At 28.4% G+C, this 25,942-nt stretch overlaps 5 protein-coding genes across 9 annotated transcripts; 3 read left to right on the forward strand and 2 right to left on the reverse strand.

Annotated features, from left to right (window-relative positions):
* Nucleotides 1-128: 128 nt before the first annotated feature.
* LOC122576651 (protein transport protein Sec24B) lies at nucleotides 129-11,915 on the reverse strand. Of its 4 annotated transcripts, none has more exons than XM_043747249.1 (17): nucleotides 11,780-11,915; nucleotides 11,099-11,242; nucleotides 9,062-9,208; nucleotides 8,014-8,163; nucleotides 7,720-7,835; nucleotides 7,436-7,538; nucleotides 7,230-7,356; nucleotides 6,988-7,097; nucleotides 6,506-6,737; nucleotides 6,229-6,386; nucleotides 5,765-5,990; nucleotides 5,158-5,487; nucleotides 4,759-4,869; nucleotides 4,309-4,481; nucleotides 3,734-4,069; nucleotides 3,491-3,594; nucleotides 129-3,412 (listed from the first exon to the last, which is right to left on the reverse strand). In XM_043747249.1, the coding sequence occupies exons 2-17, from the start codon at nucleotides 11,216-11,218 to the stop codon at nucleotides 3,301-3,303; spliced, it is 2,655 nt and encodes an 884-aa protein (XP_043603184.1). In that variant the 5' UTR covers nucleotides 11,219-11,242; nucleotides 11,780-11,915; the 3' UTR covers nucleotides 129-3,300. The 4 variants fall into 4 exon arrangements, with proteins under 4 accessions (XP_043603184.1, XP_043603183.1, XP_043603185.1 ...); XM_043747248.1 differs by having other exon boundaries at nucleotides 11,664-11,796; XM_043747250.1 differs by lacking the exon at nucleotides 11,780-11,915 and adding an exon at nucleotides 11,438-11,582.
* A 320-nt stretch (nucleotides 11,916-12,235) lies between these two features.
* Nucleotides 12,236-14,087, forward strand: LOC122576753 (tubulin-folding cofactor B). Its single transcript, XM_043747486.1, has 6 exons — nucleotides 12,236-12,787; nucleotides 12,868-13,011; nucleotides 13,098-13,182; nucleotides 13,462-13,653; nucleotides 13,723-13,795; nucleotides 13,879-14,087. The coding sequence occupies exons 1-6, from the start codon at nucleotides 12,668-12,670 to the stop codon at nucleotides 13,994-13,996; spliced, it is 732 nt and encodes a 243-aa protein (XP_043603421.1). The 5' UTR covers nucleotides 12,236-12,667; the 3' UTR covers nucleotides 13,997-14,087.
* Nucleotides 14,088-16,717: 2,630 nt separating this feature from the next.
* LOC122576796 (ribosome biogenesis protein NOP53) lies at nucleotides 16,718-18,318 on the forward strand. Its single transcript, XM_043747577.1, has 3 exons — nucleotides 16,718-17,329; nucleotides 17,389-17,894; nucleotides 18,134-18,318. Exons 1-3 carry the CDS (start codon nucleotides 16,991-16,993, stop codon nucleotides 18,210-18,212), a joined length of 924 nt encoding a protein of 307 aa, XP_043603512.1. The 5' UTR covers nucleotides 16,718-16,990; the 3' UTR covers nucleotides 18,213-18,318.
* A 153-nt stretch (nucleotides 18,319-18,471) lies between these two features.
* Nucleotides 18,472-21,573, reverse strand: LOC122576795. 2 transcript variants are annotated; one of them, XM_043747575.1, is made up of 7 exons: nucleotides 21,454-21,573; nucleotides 20,232-20,385; nucleotides 19,938-20,117; nucleotides 19,325-19,697; nucleotides 19,075-19,187; nucleotides 18,830-18,953; nucleotides 18,472-18,753 (listed from the first exon to the last, which is right to left on the reverse strand). In XM_043747575.1, the coding sequence occupies exons 2-7, from the start codon at nucleotides 20,348-20,350 to the stop codon at nucleotides 18,634-18,636; spliced, it is 1,029 nt and encodes a 342-aa protein (XP_043603510.1). In that variant the 5' UTR covers nucleotides 20,351-20,385; nucleotides 21,454-21,573; the 3' UTR covers nucleotides 18,472-18,633. The 2 variants fall into 2 exon arrangements, with proteins under 2 accessions (XP_043603510.1, XP_043603511.1); XM_043747576.1 differs by having other exon boundaries at nucleotides 20,232-21,329; nucleotides 21,454-21,512.
* A 361-nt stretch (nucleotides 21,574-21,934) lies between these two features.
* LOC122576792 (protein sel-1 homolog 1) lies at nucleotides 21,935-25,835 on the forward strand. Its single transcript, XM_043747569.1, has 7 exons — nucleotides 21,935-22,076; nucleotides 22,430-22,917; nucleotides 23,026-23,264; nucleotides 23,872-24,351; nucleotides 24,479-24,707; nucleotides 24,792-25,198; nucleotides 25,309-25,835. The coding sequence occupies exons 2-7, from the start codon at nucleotides 22,473-22,475 to the stop codon at nucleotides 25,732-25,734; spliced, it is 2,226 nt and encodes a 741-aa protein (XP_043603504.1). The 5' UTR covers nucleotides 21,935-22,076; nucleotides 22,430-22,472; the 3' UTR covers nucleotides 25,735-25,835.
* The last annotated feature ends 107 nt before the right edge of the window (nucleotides 25,836-25,942 follow it).

Raw genomic sequence — 25,942 nt, forward strand, 5'->3', positions numbered from 1 at the left:
ATCTCCTATAATATCTTTTTTTATATATCTAATATGTAAAACAAATATATTACTTTATGGTAAACTAAAATGTTTTGTTCAATTAGTTGCATGTATTAACTCATTAGGTCAATTATTAAAAACAATGCTACAGTATTGAGAGTTTTATTTCTTGCACCTTTCACAGCACAGTTTATATTTTCGAACGAGTTAGATCATCCTTCCACCCCTGTTTTCATCTCGTTGATTTATGATTTGTCTGAATCTACGAAAGTTGTTTGGATACTTATTTTCTTCTTTTGGCAGCATTGGTGGTAGGAGAAACGGAATTTAGAAATCTCCTGTTTTCCTAGACTTATCTCGAATTAACTAAGTGAGATATATTCATCCATATACATACAATATACGTATATCCAACGATAAGTATCATTACATAATGTATCGATCTCTGTACTTTCTGCAAGGATACTTACGTTGATACCATTTCATAGAACATGAGTTGCGTTTTATAAATAGAGTTGATAGAGGGAGATTTAAATTACATCTATTGTTATGTCACTTCGAATAATTAAAGTTAAAATATCTCCTAAACTAATGGTTTTTTTTATATAAATTGGCTCATATTTTTTTATACAGAATTACGAGCTAGAAAGAAAACAAACTTGATCTGCATATGTCTTCAATGCATCCTGTTATAAACAAAAACTAATCACGCCGAATTATGCCTTCCTTGAAACCATTCAATTTTTACGTGAAACATTTTTCACTAAAATCATTACTTACGCAGTAATCGAAGCGATCCCAGTCATTTGCTCCATACTGTATATATAATGAGGAATTACTTTCATTTCAAAATTAAGTACAATAAAAATTTATTTAGTTACATAAAACTAAATAAAGTTTGCAAATTAATTACATATATATCTAATTTCGTTATTATTATAGTAATTTATAACATTAATAAAAGTTTTAGAACAAAGAGTTGCCTTATGGTTCTTAAATCTCGAATTTCCTATAATTTTCCATTACTTAAAAAAGGCCTTTGCACTTAAGATAGGTGAAATATAGGTTGCAAAAATTTCATTGTATAGTCATCTTATGATTTGTACTGGTATATCTTATCTAAAATAATTACTTTTGTGTATGATCTTGATATGCTCAAAACCTCTACTTTTCTAAAGGAATAAACAAATATTAAGGTAATATATAAAAATTGAAGCAATATTAAGTATTTAGGAATGACTGACAACTACTCTTTGTATGTAATGTGAAATTCCATTTCATTTTCATTTAATAGAATGTATTCATTTTGTTCTAAAATCGTGTTCTATGAGTTACGTATATTCACATGAAATTTGTTTGTACATTTCTACAATTCGTAAAAAAAAATTATTTCCTTGTAAACAATGTGTCATTAGCTTTGTTAATTCGAGATTAGCCTATACATATACATATATACACGTACATCATACACGCATGTATACATACGTACGTACATTCATTCACAGTACATCTCATTAAATATAAGTGCAACATTCTCTTATCAATAATATGAGAAAGAAATATGCTGGCAATTGCTAAATCATTCAGTTGCATAACTAACATGTTACATTATGTATCGTGACTCGCGATAATGATAATTGAATAGAGAAATGCTATTTTTTCTTAATTAAATATTCTGAAATGTAATGTTTCATCCGAATTTAAAATTTTCGTACATCATTTTTCCGTGAACATTAAATATGTTAATAAAACGATTATCTTTTTCACAGAAAATTTGTTGTAATTTAGAATATTAATAAAAAGTTAATAACTTAGAAAGATTTAACAACACAAAAAATTAATTCTTATTTGCAAATTTTTTGTATGGAATAAATATGAATGTTATATAGTAATTAGAATAACAATTGTGTCAACATCAATATGTAATTTTTTGTAAGATCAATAACAGAATAACTGTACTGCCATATGATATTTAGTGAGACATTCTGTACATAATATATTGCTTCATGAAGGGTGGTATATTCCAAAGATGTAAAATTCTTGCATCAAAAATAAGATGACATTAAAAATATTTTTATGGTCATTATGGAAATTACGTTTCTGTCATAATAATAATTGTAACTCTGCATTACAAGAGGCACACAATTTTTATACACACATGTATATAATATGTAGACTAATAATTTAATTTTTTTATTTCAATCACTTCAATGATAAGAGTTAGTAAACAAAAAAAGAAATTAGAATTATCAACACACACTACCTTACTTGAAATTAATTCTCGTTATAGAACTAAAATAATGTAAGTATACCGCTACCATCATAAAAAAGTAACAGAGTTGAATTAAAAGAACCAAGACTCATCTTATTTTGAGCGTATGAATTTCTTGTTTTGGATACACCATACCTTATGAAATATATGTATATTATATTGCTTTATATTACGTAGATGATAAGTCATAATTCGTAATTTATTGTAAAATTTCTGCCCAAAATATGACGATATTTACAAAATCATTCCGACCAAAGAGGAAATATTTTACTAGCTAATTATTATGAAGAAAATATTACATTTAAAATATATAGGTCGCACAAGACACGATTCATTCAAAAACCAAATTTCATAAAATATAGGCTTCAATACTAAATCAGAAAGTTTGCAAAATTTGGCATCTCATTGGAGATAGGTAAATGTGTGAATAAAAAATAACTAAACAAAGAATTTAGAATTACAAAATTTGAACAATTTGAATTCTCAAAACGATTTTTAAAATATTGTAAAATCGAATAAATAAAAATTCTTAGGATAAAAAAGACACTAGAAAAGCAAAATTTGTTTAAATTAATTTAACCAAGGAACGCAAAAAGATACTGCAATTAATACGAATAACAATAATTATCATAATAATAATAATAAAATAATAATAATTACAATTGAATTATATTTAAATGCTTTAACATTTCTTAAAACAAGAATAACATTCATTCCTACAAACATATACGTACATATATGTATACATGTATATAATTACCAATATACATACATATATATGGACATATACACATAAATATGTGTATATATTATATATATGTATATACACATGTATGTATATACATATATATATATGGTTTTTTATATCTCTAGGTGTTTCATTCTAATTAACCGATCAAACAATCGTTTTTAAGAAGTTCGTATTTTTTGAACACAGTTCACGATTGTTAAACACTTTCACTGTAATAAACAATGACTTCTGTGTGTTAAGATTTGTTTGTTTCTTCTTCTGTATTCATTTAACTCCAAAATAAATTCCTCTATTATTATTTCACTTGAGTCTTAAGATGTTGCAAGAATTCGTAATAACTCAAAGAATTCTCAAAACGATCTTCAACTAATCGTTCAATAAAAAGCGTCCTGAAATGACTGTCATCCCTGAAAATAAAAAATTACACATTTTATACATACATTCTATTGAGTTACATATTTTAAGACTAAAAATAAGAAACTTACCGAATAATTTGTATTGAAGCTGGATAGGGTTTCTCTTCTTGCAAACTAAATATAAAATTTCGTAACCTTTCGCTTTCGGATGTCTCAATCTCTGGTAACTCATACTGAAAATAAAAATATTTTCCTTTTATTGCCTATATTAAATAATAACATAATATTAAAAAGAAGATTTAATATATAAAAGCTAAATTTTGTCTAAACTAAATATTAAATTACTGATCAATTATGTAAGTATGAACTTACAAGTTCTTCCGGTATCGAGGGAAAAGCAGAGACTCCAAGAACATTACAACAAAACGAAGGATGAATATTTTTGCCGATTAAGATAAATATTCGATCACCAATGTCCATTAAGAAAGCACCCCGAGAATCAAGTTTTTCTGCAGAAAGGTGCAGTCTAGGTGGTTGTGGGCATAATTTCCCATCGATATCTTTCGCATTTCGATCTTCAAGCGCGTGAACAGGATACAGATCTGGATAAATCATTTGAATTAATTGAAACAGTGGTAGAGTTTTCAACTGGCACATTGCGAACACCCGGTCATCAAGTCTCGTGTTTGTTCCTGACCTGAAGGCAACCTAAAAAATTATTACTTTTTAATTATAAAGAAATGGAAAATAAAATATCACATGGTTATTATACATTATCAAAATGAATATTATAAGACATGAATTTCAAATTGTTTTGTACGATACGTAAAAGATATTAGTGAAAAATACTTTGCAGTAGCACAATCATTAAGACTATATATATGATGTATATAAAACATATACTTATGTTATCATATAAAAAATATGAGTCTTTAAATAACACTTACACATTTGAGCAGAGCAATAATATGAAGAGGCAGTAGTTTTAAGCTTGCTGGAGCAAGAAGTCCACCAGAGGCCACTGATTGAGACAATTTGTAGGCTGATAAAACATCTATGGCGACATTTATCAGAGCATCCCTTGCATCAGATAAAGAGGACTGTTGAGATCTGTCTACAGCTATAAAAGCATAAATAATAAAAATACTATACAAAGAATATGTCAAAAAATTATGAGTACATGTATAATAGTATAAAAATATAAACAATAAAAGAGATTGTAACATTCTTGAAAGTATACTCATTTATATACTTATATTTATATACTTTCTTGCCATAAAATGTAGTAAAACAAATTTCAATCAACAAACAATCAATTTTTTAATATCTGTGCTATTTAACGAAGTACTATAAATACTAACTAAAAAAACTGTATATTACCAAGAAAGAAATCTTACCCATTTTAGAAAGTAGGCCCACTATGCATTGTTGATCAGCGGAATGCAGAACATCCGATAACGTAGATACTACCGGTAGGCATAATGTGTGTACCCTAATTCTTCTTTCACCTAAAATATATTTTTTAAATTTTGTCATTTCTAGTTCTATCATAGGAGTGCTTTAATATACAAAATTTTAATATATATTCTCAAGAATTAGATAGAATATTGTAAATAACACAGGACCTTACAACATTGTAGTTCTTTTTATGTAAGATAGTCGAAATAAACAAAATAGTTTTTGTTGCATGAAAGTAATAATAAATAATATAAATACTATACGTGATATTTCTTAATATTTTTATAATCTTTTATCATAACGAAACTCTTTAAATAACAATACAAAAATATATCTACCTTTACTTGAGGTATAAAGTAAAGCTGCCTGGAAACAGACGTTTTGCACATCTGAAAGATTCTCTTCTATAGAGATTTGCATTCCAAAACCAGCATCCGGATTGACGTTAGGCAAACTAAGGAGGTCAGTTGACCTTACAAAAAAATTTCCATGGAAAGTATGAATGCTCAGTCCTCGTGTACATCGTATTCTCATCACTGCTTCAAAACCGATCTTTCTGGTAATATAACGTCTCAGTATTCTATCGAGAGTTTCCGCGTGTTGTGGTTTCGAGCCCCGGAATAGAGGAAGATGGTATATACAACCTCCAGAGAATTTGCACATACCCGCTATAAAATAAAATTGGTGTTTCTTTAACTTCTATTGTTTCTATTTTTTAGTGTAGTTAACTTTAACCATCTTTTTAGTTATACAGATGTTAATAAATTTATTAAATACTTTAAATTTATGATAAGAGAAGAAAAGAATTTCTATGCATAAATGATAAAAAACTCGATACATCTCCAATAGTTTTGCATTAATAATACATTGAAATATCACTAATTGGTAAACAATACCAGAGAATATATTATTGGTAAATAATATAGAGAATAAATTAATACATACAAAGAGTAGCTAGGTCACAGTATTGACAGTTTAATAGGAATAGATCGACTGCAATTTGCTGTCCGCTGCAATCTAGCGCCAACCTTTTATAAAAATCTGTAACTGGATTTAAATGTGGTACATCTTTACCCCCTCTATTATTTGGGTCCTCTCTTGCTTGCAATAATCCTGGACCTATATTTGGCAAGCAAGTTTGGAAGACAGTCACGCGTCCACCAGTTGGTGACTAAAATAGAAAAAAATAAGAATTTGGTGATTGAGCCAAAAAATTTCACTTATTTTTTATATATTCTTTGTCTTCTACATAGTAATACATTTATTATTATTGGTTTATCTTTAATATTAGATCTTATTGTAAAGATTCTTTAAGATAATCTAACATACTCTTTCACAGAATCTGTTTAAATTAAATAATTCAAACTACTTAATTATTCTTTGAATGTATAAATATACTTTTTGCGTACCATAAGTTTATACGCAGCTTGTAACGCCGCACCCAAAGCATTATTTGTATCATGAGTTCCTTGAAATTTTGTGGGCAATTGAGCCAATAAATCTCTTACTAATTCTTCTCGTTCTTTTAAATTGACAATTAGATTTTCCGGACATGGAAGAAACACATCTGCATAAAGATTTCTTACAATTAGACACATATGTTAGTAGTTAAATATAACAGTTAAATATATACTTCAAACTCAATATATAAAATAAGTTTAAAAAGTAAAATGAGTATGATTTTACCATCAATGTCAAGCATGATCATTTCCTGAGGTTGTGATACATTGTCAGGTATGCCAAAGAAGTGTATTGCAGAATCTACTGCTAAAAATCCAATTTGTGTCCTACTATCACCAGGCAGCCTTGATAATTCTTCTGAAATTACGTTGCACACTATGGTCAAGTAACCGCTCTCAACTGCCAGTCTCGAAACGTCCAAAACAAACAGATACACAGCTGGCTGTGGTGGACGTAGCTTAAACATATGTATTGTTTTAATTATTTACTTTTCCAAATTTCATATTATTTCCAACTTTTAATTTCAACTTTGGTTTTAAGAATAATTCAATAATAATTATACAATTTTTATCACTATGAAATCTATATTAAGAGAAACAATTTTTTTATATAAATCATTTTTATAAAAATACCAACAAACAAATATTTGAATACTTGAATGAACGATATAATTGAATGAATTATATATTAATTATTCAATTTTTTACCATGTATTCACTAGGTGCAATAAACTCAATCGTACTAGTTTTTACTTCTGGTCTTCTTGATGGATCTCCATATGATTTTGTTACGGGATCGAACTGAAATTCGTCTGGTACTATAAAAATAATATTCGTATAAATTTCATAACATGTAAAATTTAATACTTTAACACAATAACAAAGGGAACAAAATATTAAAATATAACAATTGAATAAAAATAACTTAAAATACATAAATTTATGCTTACATTCGTTTACTCTATAACAAAGATTACACTTCCATCTTTTTGAGTCATTGAAGTATACAAATGGATTAATATATGTTCTGCAAGCACGACATCTAACTATTGTACTGCATTGTATCACTGGTAAATGCTGGAGGTACAACAATGCTTTGTTACTAATAAATTTATACACTATATGTTCAAATTAAACAAAAAAATGTTTTACTTACATTTAAATCTTTGAAGGGATGTATTAAAACTCCTAAAGGCAACCTAGATTTCTGCAGTAAAGTATTTGACTCGGGAATCTTCGTGAGTGTGCAGCGGAAAATGCTGAAAAAGGGACAAAATCGTTAAAAAGTAAAATTAGAAAATTAACTAATCCCACTTGGTCATAATAAATTAACTAACTGTTCATTAACTGAGTAATAAATTAAATAAATAACGATAATAGAAATATTACGTATATTTAACAACTCAATCTGCCTAATAAATCATTATAGAAAGTACTTACTCAGGACTACAATTAACACTGTCTAAAAACTCTTGGTGAAGTTTAATTTTTGGTGGTTCTACTTTCTCTGTTGGGAGGACATTCCTACATTGCAAAAGATCAACAGTTTCCATTCCCTGAAAAAAAGGCAATAATAAGTAAAAAGAATACAATTATTGCTAAATTGCCTTAAAATAACAGATAATACTAATAACTATCTGACAAACATTATTATATGATTAGAACGAATAGCCATTATATATAATTATTGATAAAATGTAAAACTATTTAAACATTCTTTTTTGTATTAGTTACCCAAAATTTATTGTAGCCATGTTGCGTGACAGTCATCATATTCATTTGACTATTTAAGTGATTCATTTGATCAGGATATGTCTCTGAGTATCGCTTATTCATTGGATCTGGTGGCATACTACTCATTGGATTTGGTGGTTGATTTGGATACTAAAAGAAAAATAGACACAAACTGTACATTAATTATCGTTGTAAATAGTATACATAAAAATGATTTTGTTTGATGTCAATTATTAAATTATGAAAACATATAAATCAACAATACTTTCAGTAATTTAATAATTTTTTTGTATAGTTATATTTCAAATCTGTCATTAAATAATAATTTATTATAAATAATGGAGAAACAGAGTCACAGATACTTGGTAACAAGGATCAAAAACAAAGATATAAGACTGCTAGTAAAATATAGATGTGGAAACAAAACTAAAACTAAAGATTATTGGAAGGAAAGTGAAGAAAAAAGATACAGAATCTGTAGGAAGTGGAAAAAGACAATGAGATACGTGTTACAAGTGTGTGAGGAAGACCAAAATTTGAAGAAGACCGGAAAATGATATTAGGAGAAATGGTACAGGAAATAGAAATACTGAAGAGGATAAAGAGAGCAAAGGAGAGAAAAGGCATAAGGGAGAGAGAAAGAGCAAAGGAGGGAATTAAGAAAAGCAATATGTAAATGTAGAAATCTTAGAATAGTCCATAGGTAGGATATATAGAATATATATATATAAATAAAAATGAAAGAAAATGAACAAAAAGTGTGGAAGTATGAGAGTTAATATGTACAAAATACTTGTACAAAATACAAGTAAGATATAAAGTCCTAAGTCGATACTATGTATAATAAATAAGTAAATAATAATAATAATTTATTGTAATTATTTATAAAGTCTATTATTACACGAGCCAAATTAATAAAATGTTGAACAAAAACAGGAAGAATCATTTTTTATCAATTAAAAGATTTTGCATTTTATACTTAATGTCTAATTTTTATAATATACATATAAAATGACAAAATTACTTAAAAGCTCTTGTATTTACTTACCCATACTTTATTGTAGCCATGCTGTGGAAGAGGCATCGCATTCATTTGACTATTTACGTGATTCATTTGATCAGGATATGGTTCTGAATATCGTTTATTCATTGAATCAGGTGGCATACTCATTGGATTTGGTGACTGACTTGGATACTGAAAGAAATGATTTTTATTAAATATAATTTCAGATACAAACTTTATACTTTACAGGAAAGGCTACTAATATGCAGAAATTTGTTACAATAAAAATACACGATTTAAAAAAATTACAATACAAATATTAAAGATAAAAAGACACTAAAAATAAAACTAGAAATAAAAGAATATATAATCTTAAGGTATGGAAAAGAAATAAAAATGTTAAATATTTCTCATATTTCTTTATTTTACTAAAAATAATATTCAAATAACATCTTTAAAATGTAATAACATCTAATAAAATGTCATTGTAATGTTCCTTAACAATTACATGTTTTACTAACTGAAAAACTAAGTTTATATCATACTTGAATTTGATATTTTAATATCAATTTTCCGAAATTAAATTAATTGATTTTTAAAGATAAAGCGGTCAGGGAAATCAAAAGGTTAAAATGTCATGTCTAAGTGAAGATGCCGTGAAGCCTAAACTTTTCTTCAGTTTCTTTAGCATAGAGAACATTTCTCACCTTTTGGACAACTTTATTACGGCGAATATGAAGAAAAATTTAGACCTCACTGCCACATGAAACGTGCATTGCACTTTTACAGTGTAATTCACCGTTAATTGTCGAACCGACAGTACGTCGTCGACGCGACACACAACACAACATTACGTGGCAGCTTACTTGACAGAAGCGCCATTTTCGCTCTGTGGAGTGTTCGCTAACCACAGACATATAACTCGATTTTAATAAAAACGAAGTAGCGTTTGAAAAATTTTGTTTTATTTTTTTGACATTTTTTTACGTAGAAACCGTCTTACCAATTTTATCATGATTATGGGACAGATGTGTGCATATACATATCTGTATTTCTTATGTTCGATTTATGTTTAAAAAGAGCGTACAAATTTTAAAAGGGTACAGAATAATGACAATGTTCGTTCCCACTTTAATATTTCTTAGTATAGATACAAGATGTCAAAAGAAACACATTTAGTATGATTTCTCATTGCGAGTGATCGAATTTCGAGTATTAAAAATTCTTTAAAGAAGTTAATAACGAGATTAGGGCGTGTGAAAGAGAGTGTTGCCATCCAAAGTTTACGTAGTCGAACGTGTCTTAGAAATGTTTAAATAATTTGTGTAATGTATATGAAGAAGACAAACAAAAAAAGAAAAAATTTGCAATGTGTTGTATTGCCAAATAGTTTTATTTTGTATTGTATTAAAATCTATATTTTAAAATTATTACCAATATATTTGACGTTGAAATTATCTTATAATCTCAACTTTTCATATTTTCAAAGATAACGCAATAAAAATTTCTATAATATTCCTATTCATTTTTTACTTTGAAAACGAGTGATGTATTAACCTAACCTAAAATCTACAAATATAATATATATATGTATCTGAATGAACCTAACCTTCCGGTGTTATTTAAATTATTTGATTACTTACAGTTATGCACACACCTTAAATCATTTAATATAAAATAAATATAGGCTATAGCATAATTATGCTATAATATACTTTTAAACGTGAATTAAAAATTAATAAATCCATGTTATATTTGTCATTTTAATTATTATTGTCATAATAATACTCATCTTTTAATTACAAAATGTTTAACAAATTTGTACCTCATATATCATTTTTGAACTGTGGATGTTAACGCATTACTAAAAAATCCAAATGCATAAATATATACAAAGTGCATGTAATGTACATGAATGTACAAAATATCAATAACAAAGTACTTGTTACAATATTAAAAGAACAAAATAAATTTCGATTTAGGTTTAGTTATAGTTATAAAAATTTGAATTTACACAAATATCTGCAATATAATTTTTAATCAAATGTAAAATTATTGAAAGATATGTTTTTTGTTACTTACTAATAGTTTGTTATAACCATGCTGCGGTGATGGCATCATATTCATTTGATTATTTAGGTGATTCATTTGATCAGGATACGATTCTGAGTATCGTTTCATTGAATCTGGTGGCATACTCATTGGATTTGGCGACTAACTTTAATACTGAAAAAGAAGATTAAATACTTTTTTCAATTATAATTTCAGATACAAACTTTACATTATATACAAAGTGCATGCATAAAAATATTAAACATTTTTCATATTTATTTGATCAAAAACAGTACTTCAAAAATATTTTTAACATATAATAACTTAATCGAATTTATATGTAGAAATGTAATACAGTTTATTAATTACCACAGAATTTTGTACCATCTAAGAAATTAAATTTGCGACATACATTTTTTAATACAAGATATAGATAACTGGTATCTCAATATTAATGTTCAAAGATTAATTAAATTAATTAATTTTTAAAGATTAAGAGTCCAAGGAGATCAAGAGGTTAAAACGCTATGTTGAAGTCGAAATACTATGAAGTTTAAGCTTTTTCAGTTTTTATGGCATAGAAAAAGTTTCTTGCCTTTTTGACGAGGTTACCAGAACGAATATGGAGAAAAATTTAAATCTCACTGCACTATGAGACGTGCATTGCACTTTTTACAGCATAAGTCGCCGTTAATTACCAAAGAGACGTACCCGATACCTCGTTGACGCGACACACAACATTACGTGGCAGCTCACTTGACAAAAGCGCCATTCTTACCTGCGGAGTGTGTGCGTACCACATACTTTAAATCATTCCTATGTTATCTTACATTTTATATTGAACAAAAAGTAATCCATAATATGAAAAATCGAATATTTGAAGTTACAAAATATAAAGATAATACTAGTAGATAGATACTAGTTACTAACATCAGAGTTACTAACATTATAACTTTTGTTTTTCTCTAATTTAATAAACTGTAAATTTTATTACACTGCTATATGTTAAAATATTACATTCAGTTTATAATAAAAATAAAACAATCCTTTTATTGCTTTTTTATTTCTTATTATTCTTTAGTCATTTCACAATCATCTTTTAATTATGTTTAATGTTTTTTACCTAAAACATTATTACTACTTAGGGATTTTGTTCACTGTATATAAATTCGGATCAGAAAAGTTAAAGGATCACTTAATTTTCGTCTATACTAAACGTGTAATTAAAATTTTCTTAAATATTTTGTAATAAAAATTTTATTTTGATATTTACACATAAGGTGAAACTCGTAGTTGAAACGTCAAACTATTGATTTGACGATCTGTCAAACTATACTGTTTATCCGCATATATATACATATTATGCAGAAGTGTCTCAGGCGTTTTATTCAGAATTTATTATTTAATACATTCATGACATAAAAAGGATAGAAAACAATATTACATTTGTTATCAGATCTTGCAATTGTCATTATTAAATAAATGAATCATTTTATGAAGTCTTAATTTCAGTACTATAATATACATAACCTATATAAAGGTTGCTGTTTGCAAGTTGATTTGATCATACTGTGATACATTCCTTTTTATTACAAAAACATGAGTGCTTATAACGTAATAACATCAGATTTTGTAAATGTATCCATTACTAACTCTGGTCACAACTCATATTGCATAGAACGGCGATTTCAAAAAGGAATAACAATTGATGAATTTAAAGTAAGAGTTTATTGTAATAGTTACTATATATTATTGTTTGATATATGCTATTATATATTCTTATTTTAATTATATTAAAGGGAAAATTGGAACTTCTTACTGGTGGTAATCCAACAACAATGAAAATTGAAGTATATGACAAAAATGACAAATTAATTTGCATATTAGATGATGGTCAACGTTTATTAGGTTCATATCCTATCGACGATGGAATGCGAATACATGTAAGATACATTTATAATATAAACATAGTAACATAGTATAAAAATTCTTTTCAACTGCAATGGTATTATACATATAAAAATTTTAGGTGATAGATAATTTTTCTCGTACTGAGGAAAATTTAAATGTAGAGAAATTTGAAATATCTGAAGAGGAATATGCTAAAAGATCAGGTAAAATAATTAATAATGTACAAATTACAATTATATAAATGTAAATACACAGAGGATTTAATCCATCCAAGAATATGCATTTAAAAAGTAATGTAATTATTGAATGCGCATGCACAATTGCACTTATAAAAAGAATATATTCCTATAATGTAATACTTTTTGAGCCATTTATCCCTTGAACTCTTTCTCTAATTGCACTGATAACGGAGTTATGATCTGAAAAAGTTACATAGACTATTTCGTATATTTGCACTAAATGTTAAATTTCTAATGTTTTAGATACTGTAAAAGCATTCTTGGAGAAAAATAAACTAGGAAAATATAATGAGGAAGAAATGAAAAGAAGAGCAGAAGAAAAGAAGCAAGAAGAAGAAGCAGAAATAGCAGCTGCACAGTTATGTAAAGTTGGTGATCGTTGTGAAGTTTGTGTACCAAATCAACCAAAACGAAGAGCTACAATAATGTATGTTGGTAAGTATAGTTACTCCTGTTTAAATTTATTGCTTGATTATATTATCTTTGTTTATGATTTGTCTGTAGGTAAAACTGAGTTTAAAGAAGGTTGGTGGATTGGAGTAAAATATGATGAACCACTTGGTAAAAATGATGGAACGTAAGATCATTATTATTTTATGCTTGCTATTTCTCATCATTATGCAGTTTATTTTTAATTTCTTGCATATTTTACTGTTATAGTGTCAATGGAAAAAGCTATTTCGAATGTTTACCGAAATATGGTGGGTTTGTGAAACCAATACATGTGAAAGTAGGAGATTTTCCTGAAGAAGAATTTGACTTGAATGAAGAACTATAAAACACAAACATGTTTTGCCAATCTGGTTTTCACTACAAATTATAACTGAAAGGCAATTTAAAATTAATAATATTTATTACACATATAAAAATGCTTAATATTTTCTTTGCTCTATTATATCCAACTTCCAGTTTACAAGATGTATCTCTTTAATCCAAAAATAATAATAAAAAAGAAATTGTGTCTTTTTATATTAATTATTGGCATGATAATATTTAAAAAATAATTTTCTTACAGCAGTATCATTTTTATATATTTTTACTGTTTTGTCTGCCTCTCTTGTAATTATATGAGTACCAGATATATCGAATGTACTACTAAATACTTCAGCTTCACTGTCCATTGAGTCCGGTTGAACTGGTGCTTGTAAGCATTGGAAATTATACCTTAAAATATATCTATATAAATATCATAAACAATGCTGGAAATCAATTGAAAAAATACAATTTTTATATGAAGTATCATATTTACCCTGTTCTTCAGTTCCAAAGATTTCCATTGCCTGCTCCAGAAACTAGTATGTCATCAGCATTAACATTTAAACAATTAACTATTGCATTATAGCTACATAAATTCTGAATGAGCTTAACTCCGACGACATACCAATTATATTAGAATATACAGGCAAACCACTACTTTATAACAAGTCAGAGTCGCTTTGCAATAAAACCACCAATTGGCAAATTCTTAAAGAGCTAATCGAAAACAAAATCAATTGCAACATCCGATTGAAAACACCTGAACACATTGAACAGGCAGTAGTAACTCTGACAGAAATAATACATGAAGCAGTGTGAGCAACCACCACTTATAAATTAAATAGCAGGCAATCAAAAATTATTCCACAGGACATCCTAGATAAAATTAGGGAAAAAAGAAAAGCGAAAGCAAAATGGCAAAAACAGAGAACACGAGAAAACAAGAAAAACTTAAATAAACTTATAAAGAAATTAAAGAATAAAATAAGGGAACTTCATAATAGCGAATTCTCAAAATTCATCGAATCACTATCCACGCATGAGAATACCAACTACTCCCTATGGAAAGTCACCAACAAAGTTAAGAAAACAATAAAATCAATCCCAGCAATAAAAAAAATGGACAACTCATGGGCCAGAAGTAACGAAGAGCAGGCAGAAGAATTTTCGAAGCACTTACAAAATACATTTTCACTGTATGAAATTAATAACAGCATTCCCAGATGGCAAACATATGAAGAAGTGGAAAATGCCAACAACACAACTGACAAACGCTGCACCATACTCAGCACAACAACACAAGAAGTTACAAGCTTAATTAAAGCAACAAAGACAAGTAAAGCACCAGGATTTGACTTGATCAATGGAAAAATCTTAAAAACCTTCCCCCAAAGGCAATAAGACTAACAACGATAATATTCAACGCAATTCTAAGAATACAGTACTTTCCTGCACTATGGAAAATAGCACAGATCGTAATGTTACTCAAACAAAACAAAAACCCACATTTAACTGCATCCTACAGGCCAATATCATTACTACCTGCGTTTTTCAAATTACTAGAAAAAATAATATATAACCGCCTAAAACCAACAATAGAAAAAGAAAAACTAATACCGGACCACCAATTTGGATTCAGGAATAAACACTCCACAATAGAACAAATGCACGGACTCGTCAACGAAATCTTACAGGCACTGGAATCAAAACAATATTGCACGGCACTCTTTATAGCATCGAAAAAGCATTCGACAAAGTTAACCATGAAAAACTTCTTCAAACAATCAAAAAGCAATTTCCAGAACAAATCTACAAACTACTCAAATCTTACTTAAACAATAGAACCTTTGTAGTAAAAATAAATGATGCATATTCTGAAATTAAGGATATCAAGGCAGGAGTACCGCAAGGAAGTGTCTAGGACCAATACTATACACACTATATACAGCAGCATACCAACAACTGTCAACAGCAAAACATTAAATGTGTTCGCGGACGATACGGTCATAATAGTAAGGCACGCAAATCCAGAAACGGCTGCCGCACTACTACAAGAACACATTACAAAAATAGAAAAGTGGCTGCAAAACAAACAAATAAAAGCGAACACCAGTAAGTGCAATCACATAACATTTACGTTTAGAAAAAAGGAAAAATACTAGATATCCAACATAACGGCGCTCACATAGCACAAACAAAGCATGTCAAATATCTAGGAATACATTTAGACACACACCTTACATGGAAGCATCACATAAAATCAATAATAAACAGAATACGTGAAAAATGAAGCAGATGTACTGGTTAACCAATAGAAAATCTAAATTAAGCATAATGAATAAACTAAATATATACAAAACAATAATCAAACCAATCTGGACATACGGAGTTCCACTAATAAAATAGAAACAGAGCAAGCAAAAATTTTAAGGACAATAGTTAACGCTCCATGGTACGTCAGAAATGAAGACTTATGAAAAGATTTAAAAATTCCAACGAGGAAATCGCCAGATATGCAAAAAAGTATAAAGAAAAACTTGTAACACACCCAAACCAGCGGGTTGCTGAAACAAATAAAACCATAATAGAAAGAAGACTGAAGAAGAAGCAACCTCACAATAAAAATAAAATAAACAACCTGGAAGATGGAATCCCGCTGGGGGTAACCATCCACATGCTATATTTTACTAAATATTTACAGCTATAATATTTTACCAAATGTCCTACTGGACAAATTGTAAAATTTAAATAAATAAAAAAGAAAAAAAGCTATAGAGATTTTCATTTTAAAGTAATATAAGTGGCAGCACTAAACCAAGATGGTCGCCAGTTCTATAAACTATTATGTATTCTATAAGACGGAGAATTTCTCTCTAGAATAGCTATAAGTTTAATGATTTATACGTATTGTACACTCTTTTATAACCACAAAAAGGGTTTTTAAACCAAAAGAATATAGAAATTATATTTAGAGGATTTTAAAATAAAAGAAAGATTGTGTTTGAAAAATAAAATAATGGTAGCAAGGAAAAAATTGAATAAACTGAAAAGAAATAAATTTAATGTTGATTTATGGAAAGACGAAACCACAAGAGACATTGATACCAATTGGATGTCTTCGGATACAATCAGACATACATTAACACATTTTGGAGTAAAAAAAAAGAGAATACCTATTTCTTTGCGCAAAAAACCATCTAATATACCGGCAGTTGAGCCACCACATCCAGGAATGTCTTATAATCCTTCGTTTGAAGATCATCAAAATTTATTACATGAGGTGGCTCAAAAGGAAATAGAGCTTATAAAAGAAGAAGAACATCTTAATAGAGTTACCACAAAGATGTTCAGAAAGGTACATCTATCTATATTCATACATCGAAAGTAGATTATTATATTAGAATTTTATTTCAGGTTTCACCTGAAGAAAAAGAGAATAACTTGATAAAAGAAATGTCAGAGGGTCTAAAACCAGAAAATGATAGAAATCCTAATGAAGATGAGGATGATGACCCAACAGTAAGGTTTGTAAATCCAGTTGTTAGAAATCAGAAGAAAACACGTGTGCAAAGGCGCAAACAAAAAGAACAGAAAGACTTGGCACATAGAAAAAAACAGGAAAAGGTAGAAAGAAAAAAAAGCTCAGATATATATAAATTGAAATTATTAAACAGTCAGTTGGCTGCTAAGGATAGGAAACAAAAAATATTAAGAGAAAAGAGGTTAAAAAAGAAAGCACTTAAAGCAGCAAGTACTAAAATTCTTAGTAAAGTTAAATTTGAACCCTTAGAACCTGATTTTAAATTATCTAGTGAATTAACTGGAAATTTACGAAATACTGAGCCAGCTAATAGTCTGTTGAAAGACAGATTCAAGTCTCTTCAAAAAAGAAATATTGTTGCTCCTGCTAATATTAAATTGTAAGTATACAATACTTTTTTACATAAATATAAAAAAATAGTACATTTTTGTTAGGTGAATGTGCTAAAAGATTAATTTTTACTAAATTTCTTTAGAATAATTTAAATATTTATAGTAGTTACATAAATTATTTTTTCTTAGATATTAATTATATTTTCTTGTATATTTTATGTTTTTGATACTTCCTTTTAATAAATTTATAGATTTTATTGATAATATCTCCCTTTTATTATTACAGGAAACGAGACAAAGCTAGAGTGAAATGCTTTATAAAACCAGATCACAAAATTGATATGACAAAAATTGACATGAAATAGTTTAAACATGATTATGTTTGTAAAATTATGTATATAAATAAAAGTTAAGTAATAATTGCTATGTTTATGTACAATATTAATAAATAGAAAACATTTTTTTACACAATTTATTGTCTATATAGAAAAACTAAATTACTATTTGAATTACATGTTTTGAAAACATTATATTATGACATGACTTATTATTTTTGTTAAGCATAAAAAGTTCTATTAAATAATTTAGGATACTAAAATTTTTAAGTATTGTGCTAATAATAAGTACATTTTGTATTAAAGATAAAAAATTATGTTTTTCCAAAGAAATAATAATGCTGATAAATTAAAAAATACCTTTGCAAACAATTTTAAATGGTTGGTTTTATTCTTCTATGATGTCAGATAATGATTCCTCTGCAAGCTTATAGTTTGCATTTAATTTGTATTAATTTTCTACATGAAAATCAGTAGTATCTTTGAAAATGTCTTCAATGAATGATTCTTGAGATTCCCTATCTTCAGCAGATATTTCTTTTTGTTCCTCTACACCGTCAATATATTTCATCTAATAAAATTGAATAATAAAAATTTCAGATATAATTAAATAATCCACATATATTAATTTGATAATATTTATTTACTTCATCTAAAGTTTCTTTACTCGATTCTTTTTCTATAAAGTCTACTGTTATCCCAAAATCAATATCTTCAGAGATGTCCTCTATATGTGACACAGATTCTAATTCTTGTGGTATAGTTTCAGACCTCAATTTATTTACATATGTTAATTTTTAAAAATTTTCTTATACAAAAATATTGCATTTTCGCAATATTTTGCAAAATTAAAAGTATATACAATTAATGTATAATTAATGTAATTACTTACGATTTAATAATGTGGTTTTGAAGTTTTAATTGTCCTTTAATAAGTAAATCTCTCAAGAATAAGAATGACTCAATACAACTTAATGTTACTAGATCCTTGCGACTAGAAGGATACTACAAAATATTCAGATATGCATACAATTAATGTAATACAAAATTAGTCTTTTAAATAATTAAAATAGATATCGAAACTTTAATGTTATTTACGCAGTTATAAACTGAAATTAATATAGAAAGATATTTTAGCATACTTTTAGTAAACACATTGCATTATACTTCAAATCATAAATTGTTTCCAAAAGTGCTCTTATTTTGCATTCTAATCTTTTCAAAATATATCTCGCAACGCTAATTTTCGTTCTTTCTTTATGAAGTAAAGCTTTCAATGATGAGAAACGAAAGTTAATGTCGTTCTCTTCTCGACGGGCACTTTCTATCAATATTAAATATTTCTGTTCTGCATCAGGATCAAGAATATTAATAGATGAAAGATATCCTTTTGTATTGTAAAACTTCTTCCTTAATCGTTTCAGTACTTCATTCTGTACTTTCGCGATTACTATATTTTCTCTTATAAAGGCAGTTCGTACACCCATTCTCTTTTTGTAATCAATTGCTGCATTTCTATACACAAAAAGAACATAATGTTACTAAACTTACATAAATATATATTATTACAAAATAATATACATAAAATTAAATAATTATATATATTAATTTATTATTAGTATATAATGCGTTATTTGTTGTACATTTTTATGAAAAATTATTAATAAAAAATATTCAATGTAAATATATTTAAAAAGAAGAAAAGTGTATTTTAAATTTTTGTAAGATAAAGAAAAATGAAATCTAAAGTATTACTTAAGAATGATATTGGTGTCAATATTCGATGAAACTCTTGTAGAAATTTGTAATAATTCATTTTTTAACATAATATTTTCTCTCATTAATCTTTGATTTGGTAAATTTATATGTTTGTTAACTTCTTTCTGAAACTGTATCGCTAAATCATGAAGGCAATCGTACATTTCATTTTTGACCCTGCATTAAAAATATCCTGTAAATCATTTTTTAACGAAAAACTTTCTGCTCATTTTATGTTCATGATAAGATAAATTTTTTCAATAAAACGTATAACAAATAGGATATTAATACATTTCCTTATCGAATTCAATCTTTCGATTAATAATTTCCATCGTTTCTTTTATCCTTTCTTCATTCTTCACCATTTGCACCTCGTTTACTTGCAACTTTTCTTTCAGTACATCTTGCATTTTTTTAAAATCTTCCAAAACATTAATTCTCACATCTAGAAAAATTGTCCAACCGCTTTTAGAAACATAATTTCTTACGAACAAATATCAAAGAACGGTAGAGTGTAAAAAGAATAAGGAAAGGAAATCTTTATAAGTTACTTAAGATTTTGATTTGAGAAATTAATTCAACCTTCGTTTTTTTGTACTTTCGAGCAAACAGTTCTATTTTCTCTTCGTGTAATCTTTTACTTTCTATTCGATCATTTTCTATGATGTCGATCTTTCCTTTTAAGCTTTCTACTAAATTATTTTGAGTTGAAAGTAGTTTGTTTAAATTTGCAATCTCTTCAGTCGTTTCTGCATCTACTATAGCTGTTTGTTCAATTGTAGTTTCGATTGCATTTAGTAATTCGTCGTTTCTTTTGTCAAACCTAGATATTAATTTCGATACTGATCTCTAATACTTTTAAAAATGTCCTAATTTTTATCTTTTATTATACTACATAGTATTAAGATGTAGGAAAGCATAACAAAATTAGGAGATGTATTTATGAAGTTTAAATTTGTTTTTAACCTGTTTATTCTATTTTCAATATCTGCAATTTTAATACTATAAAAGGTTTTTTGTAAATTAATAATCGTTGGCAGTCTCTTTTGGTCTTCATCTTCATACGATTGTAATTGTGTTGACAATGAAATATTTCCTTTATCTTTGCCGAATAAATCCACCATTTTTCGTAAAATAAAAATTGAATACTCTTTCATATACCATATACTAGTGTATATGAAAGAAAATAATATAAAAGAAGATTGTCAGTGAATGTTAATATTGTATATATTATTTATGTTATTCGATTGTTATAAACAAAAACGATATTATGTCAGATTTTTACAATTTGTTATCAAATATTGCATTATCCTTTTTTATTTGGTATTAATAAGTTTTTCTAATTAATTTGTACTATCTTCTTTTTCTTATACACATGTAGATTTATTACTACAGCAATAAATTATTTTGTATTTATATAGTAATTGAAAAGAGGAAATAAAGATTATATATACATAAATATATAAAATAAAGGTGTTTTATATATATATATAATGGTCGTTTATTAACTTACAACAGTGATTATTAATAATAATTGATTTCAGTTTCAGTTCAATGAACTGTATGTTTTTGATTTATAAATATACTTTGTCAATTTGTATATTTTCCTCTGTAAGCAAAATCTCAATGTCAAGAACAAATTGTGTTGTTCATTTGTAGGTTATGTTACCAAGCATCACGGTAAATTTATACGTATAAATACACAATTAGTTGTATATCATCATCAACAATGTAACTTTTTTTAGTTTCGAGTTTTTATTTTTCCAGTTTTAGAAACATATAGCCGATATTTGTACAATTTGGAGCTAACTTCAGTGATTCAATACAACAGAACAATATAACACGCAAAATTTTATAAAGCAGTGATGAAACAGCTGATCCATCGATTTTTAAGTGGATAACATATTTCGAAAGCCTAGTGATAATAAAACAATTGTAAAACACTATCTTTTTCGTATGAAAAGATTATATTTTTGAAAGTGATCATAAATACCCATTTACGTGATAACCGAAAAGATGTGCGTTGACGTGTCTCAATGACGTAACTTTGTCTTTCTGCCACGAAAAGTCGAATTCACCGAAAAGATATTTTAAAATGAATTCAAGAATGTCCTTATCAAGCTGTTCAAATTAAAAGTAAGAGTCTATGTATAATTACTACAATGTAATTTCTTTCATATTTTACGTTATATTCGTTGAAATTTAGGTTATAGAACACAACAAAATAACATTTTTGTAAATATTGTATACAAAAAATGTTGATGTGTCAAACGTGGTTTAAAAGTTGAAGTTTTCCTATTATGATGGTTCAGTAACGAAATAAAAATTTTAATTTATAATACATTTATATCATAAAAGATATCTGTAGATTATCAATAGAAACATTTTTATAATACATATTCTTTCTACAAAAAGTTATTTATTGATAACTGATATTTATCTTACTGATATTGAATTGACAACTGAATTGATTTTATATTCACATCAAGGTCAGCTGATTAATAAATTATAATCAAAATATAATTTGGAAAAATGAAGCTAAGAAAAGAGTTGATTTTACTCTTGCTGGTGATGTCTGCTGCCTCAGAGTCAGATGTTTCCAAGAAACGATCAGATACTTCTGAAGAAGAAGCAGAAGAAGATGTTAGTTTGGAAGAAAATGCGTTTGAACATTTGCAAGAACTAAAGGCTTTGCATGACAGTATTTTGAAAATAGTACCAGCTAATGAACCATATCTTAATGATAAAATTACAAAGAGGAAAGAGGGAACGGAAAATGAACCAAAAACAAGGGATGAAAGTCCTGTAATGAAAAATGTCTGGATGAAAACAATGATAGCTCAAACTAAAAATATAGATTTACCAAATAGTAATTTAAGAATTGAAGAAGAGGATAATGAAACATGGGGTGAAGAAGAGCAACTTGAACCTCTTAGTGATGAGCCTCAAGAACCTCTTACTCCAGAGCAACAGGAAGGTATTTCAATTAAAGTTTATTGCAATTTTTATAATATAATTAATTTATATTTTTTTAATGAATAATTAGTTTACTATTTAATTAAAATAAATGTTTTAACATTTTCAGCGGAATTAATATTTAAAAAGGCACAGAGTCTCTTAAATGCAACACGCTCAAATAAAGAAGAAGCCTATAATTTATTAACTTCTGCAGCAATTCTGGGACATCGAGAAGCCTGGTCTATGTTAGCATGGGCTCAGTTGTTGGGTACACAATTTGGTTCAGCTTCTTCTGGTCAAGATATTTCAGCAGCTTATGAAATTTTTAAAGAACTTGCTGAAACTGGTTTACCATCTGCTCATATGGTTTGTAAATTTTTTTTATATGTATTTATATGTTTTTTTATTCATTATATTGTAGGATCTTACTACAATTAGTTTATTTAAAATGGATTAAACAGGTGTTGGTTAAACAGAAAACGATGGTTGTTTAACGCAAACTAAATACAATAACATACTATAATTAAGACAACTAAATAGTTAATTTGCAACTCTTGTCACCACGGTTCCAACGCTCTCTCTAACGCGGACCACAACGCAGTTCGCACTCTGTGACTTCTCGATTCACACTCTTTGACTTCTCAACTAACACTGACTATTAATTCGTTTTTCTCCCTTAGCATCCCTTTGTCTTTTCTCTTAGTCCCGCCACGCACGTGTTCCCCAACCGCTCGTGGCCAGGGTCACGTAGGCCTCTTCCGCGTAACTATTCGATTGAAGGACCGACGATACATTTTTGGGCCTGTCGGCACTTAGGCTTTCTCGCGACATTGTTTATGGTTCGCCCGGTATCTCTTAGGCCTTTCGTCTACGATACTACAATATGTTACGTTATTATTATATGTATAAATGAATTCTTAATAAATAGGAGTTGTAAGTTAATAAATATCTTTCAAAATTAAATTATTTTCAGGGTATGGGTTTTCTATATGCAACTGGATTAGGTGGAGTACAAGCATCGCAAGCAAAGGCACTGCTACATTACACAGTAGCAGCACTTGGTGGAGATACTCGTGCACAAATGGCCTTAGGTTATCGTCACTGGGCTGGAATTACAACTCCAGCTTCTTGTGAGAGAGCTTTAGATTTTTATCGTAAAGTAGCTAACAAGGTAGCAGAAGAGGTTTCCCTTAGCGGAGGACCAGTTGTTCAGAGAATTAGACTTTTAGACGAACAGGAGAATCCAGCATACAGCTCAGGAATCTTTGATCAGGATCTAATAGAATATTACCAATTGTTAGCAAAAAAAGGAGATATACAAGCTCAGGTGGGATTAGGGCAATTACATTATCAAGGTGGAAGAGGTGTACCACTGGATCATGAAAGAGCATTACAATATTTTCAACATGCTGCTGATGCTGGAAATCCCCTTGCTATGGCTTTTCTAGGAAAGGTAATAAATAATAAATTTTAAACTAAATAGTAACTTATTATTTTCTGTTATGCTATAGATATTTTTGGAAATTATGTAATGTTGGTATTCATTAAATTATATTTAATAGTATATCGTATTTTTATAGATTTATTTAGAAGGCAGTGATATAGTTAAACAGGATAATGAAACAGCATACAAATACTTCAAAAAAGCTGCTGAACTTGGAAATCCTGTTGGTCAGAGTGGGTTAGGTCTTATGTATCTTTATGGAAGGGGAGTTGAAAGAGATACTGCAAAAGCTCTTCAGTACTTTAGCCAAGCTGCAGAGCAAGGATGGGTTGATGGACAACTTCAACTTGGCAATATGTATTTCAGTAAGATTAAAAAAATTCATTTTTTTACGTAATAAATTTTATACAATTTATTGTAGTTATCCTAATATCACAATTGTCTAATAGGTGGTACAGGAGTAAGACGCGATTACAAATTAGCTAACAAGTATTTTAGTTTGGCTAGTCAGTCTGGTCATGTTTTGGCATTCTATAATTTGGCACAAATGCATGCTACTGGAACAGGCATGATGCGTAGTTGTCCGGCTGCTGTCGAACTTCTAAAAAATGTTGCAGAAAGAGGCAAATGGAGCGACCAGCTAATGGTTGCTCACACAGATTACAGAGAAGGTAGAATAAACGAGGCTTTCGTCAATTATGCTCTCCTTGCAGAAATGGGTTATGAGGTAGCACAGAGTAATGCTGCATTTATATTGGATAAAGGAGAAACTACAATATTATCAGAAGAAGAGGGATTAGTTAGGGCTCTTGCTTTATGGGCAAGAGCAGCTGCTCAAGGATATTCTACTGCTCAGGTATGTTATCTTCTGCGCAAATTAAATAGGGAAAATCATTTATCCGAAATCTATTGAATTATTATTAAAAATTTTATCTACTATTATTTGCAAAGAATTTATTATAACAGGTCAAATTAGGAGATGCTCATTACTACGGTCGTGGAACAAAAGTTGACTATGAGGCTGCAGCTACTCATTATCGATCAGCGTCTGAGCAACAACATAATGCGCAAGCAATGTTTAATTTGGGATACATGCATGAACGTGGCTTGGGTCTTGCAAAAGATCGGCATCTAGCCAAACGATGTTATGATCTAGCGGCTGAAGCTAGTCCAGATGCAAGAATTCCTGTAGCACTGGCTCTCATTAAACTTTCATTTTTCTTTGGACTGGAATATCTGCAAGAATTTAGCCTTGCTGACCATTTAAATAAGTGGGACCAGCTTTTGGGTCAGAACTGGGACTTATATCTTATTGGATTGCTCACTGGCATGCTCAGTTTAATTATTTATTTTCGCAGGCCACAACCACCACCTCCACCTAGAATTAACTAGTTCTTAATTATCTTTTTTCGAATCTATTTCTCTTTTTCTTTTAGATGAAGTAAAGTTTGTTACTGATGGTTCATAAATACATGCACTTGTGTGCATATCAATATGTTGTTTTTATTGAGCCACCTTGTTTATGTCGAGATTATTTGAAATTCTAGTGAAATTGTGAACAGTTTGTATTTCAGAAGTTTGATAGTGTATGAGTATGTAC

The sequence above is a fragment of the Bombus pyrosoma genome, linkage group LG16 (assembly GCF_014825855.1).
Source record: "Bombus pyrosoma isolate SC7728 linkage group LG16, ASM1482585v1, whole genome shotgun sequence".
Lineage (NCBI taxonomy): Eukaryota > Metazoa > Arthropoda > Insecta > Hymenoptera > Apidae > Bombus > Bombus pyrosoma.

Excerpts from the sequence above, each read along its gene's own strand:
- LOC122576651 (XM_043747249.1), bottom strand. The coding sequence starts at position 11,218 with ATGAGTATGCCACCAGATTCAATGAAACGATACTCAGAATCGTATCCT. Across the intron at positions 6,738-6,987 it reads TTGCACCTAGTGAATACATG|CTACGTCCACCACAGCCAGC; the intron begins GTAAAAAATTGA and ends CATATGTTTAAG. Across the intron at positions 3,595-3,733 it reads CCTCGATACCGGAAGAACTT|TATGAGTTACCAGAGATTGA; the intron begins GTAAGTTCATAC and ends TTTTATTTTCAG.
- LOC122576753 (XM_043747486.1), top strand. The coding sequence starts at position 12,668 with ATGAGTGCTTATAACGTAATAACATCAGATTTTGTAAATGTATCCATT. Across the intron at positions 12,788-12,867 it reads TAACAATTGATGAATTTAAA|GGAAAATTGGAACTTCTTAC; the intron begins GTAAGAGTTTAT and ends ATTATATTAAAG. Across the intron at positions 13,012-13,097 it reads ACGATGGAATGCGAATACAT|GTGATAGATAATTTTTCTCG; the intron begins GTAAGATACATT and ends TAAAAATTTTAG.
- LOC122576796 (XM_043747577.1), top strand. The coding sequence starts at position 16,991 with ATGGTAGCAAGGAAAAAATTGAATAAACTGAAAAGAAATAAATTTAAT. Across the intron at positions 17,330-17,388 it reads CCACAAAGATGTTCAGAAAG|GTTTCACCTGAAGAAAAAGA; the intron begins GTACATCTATCT and ends ATTTTATTTCAG. Across the intron at positions 17,895-18,133 it reads GCTCCTGCTAATATTAAATT|GAAACGAGACAAAGCTAGAG; the intron begins GTAAGTATACAA and ends TTATTATTACAG.
- LOC122576795 (XM_043747575.1), bottom strand. The coding sequence starts at position 20,350 with ATGCAAGATGTACTGAAAGAAAAGTTGCAAGTAAACGAGGTGCAAATG. Across the intron at positions 18,954-19,074 it reads CAAAACCACATTATTAAATC|GTCTGAAACTATACCACAAG; the intron begins GTAAGTAATTAC and ends AAATAAATTGAG. Across the intron at positions 18,754-18,829 it reads GTAAAGAAACTTTAGATGAA|ATGAAATATATTGACGGTGT; the intron begins GTAAATAAATAT and ends CAATTTTATTAG.
- LOC122576792 (XM_043747569.1), top strand. The coding sequence starts at position 22,473 with ATGAAGCTAAGAAAAGAGTTGATTTTACTCTTGCTGGTGATGTCTGCT. Across the intron at positions 23,265-23,871 it reads GTTTACCATCTGCTCATATG|GGTATGGGTTTTCTATATGC; the intron begins GTTTGTAAATTT and ends AATTATTTTCAG. Across the intron at positions 24,352-24,478 it reads CTATGGCTTTTCTAGGAAAG|ATTTATTTAGAAGGCAGTGA; the intron begins GTAATAAATAAT and ends GTATTTTTATAG.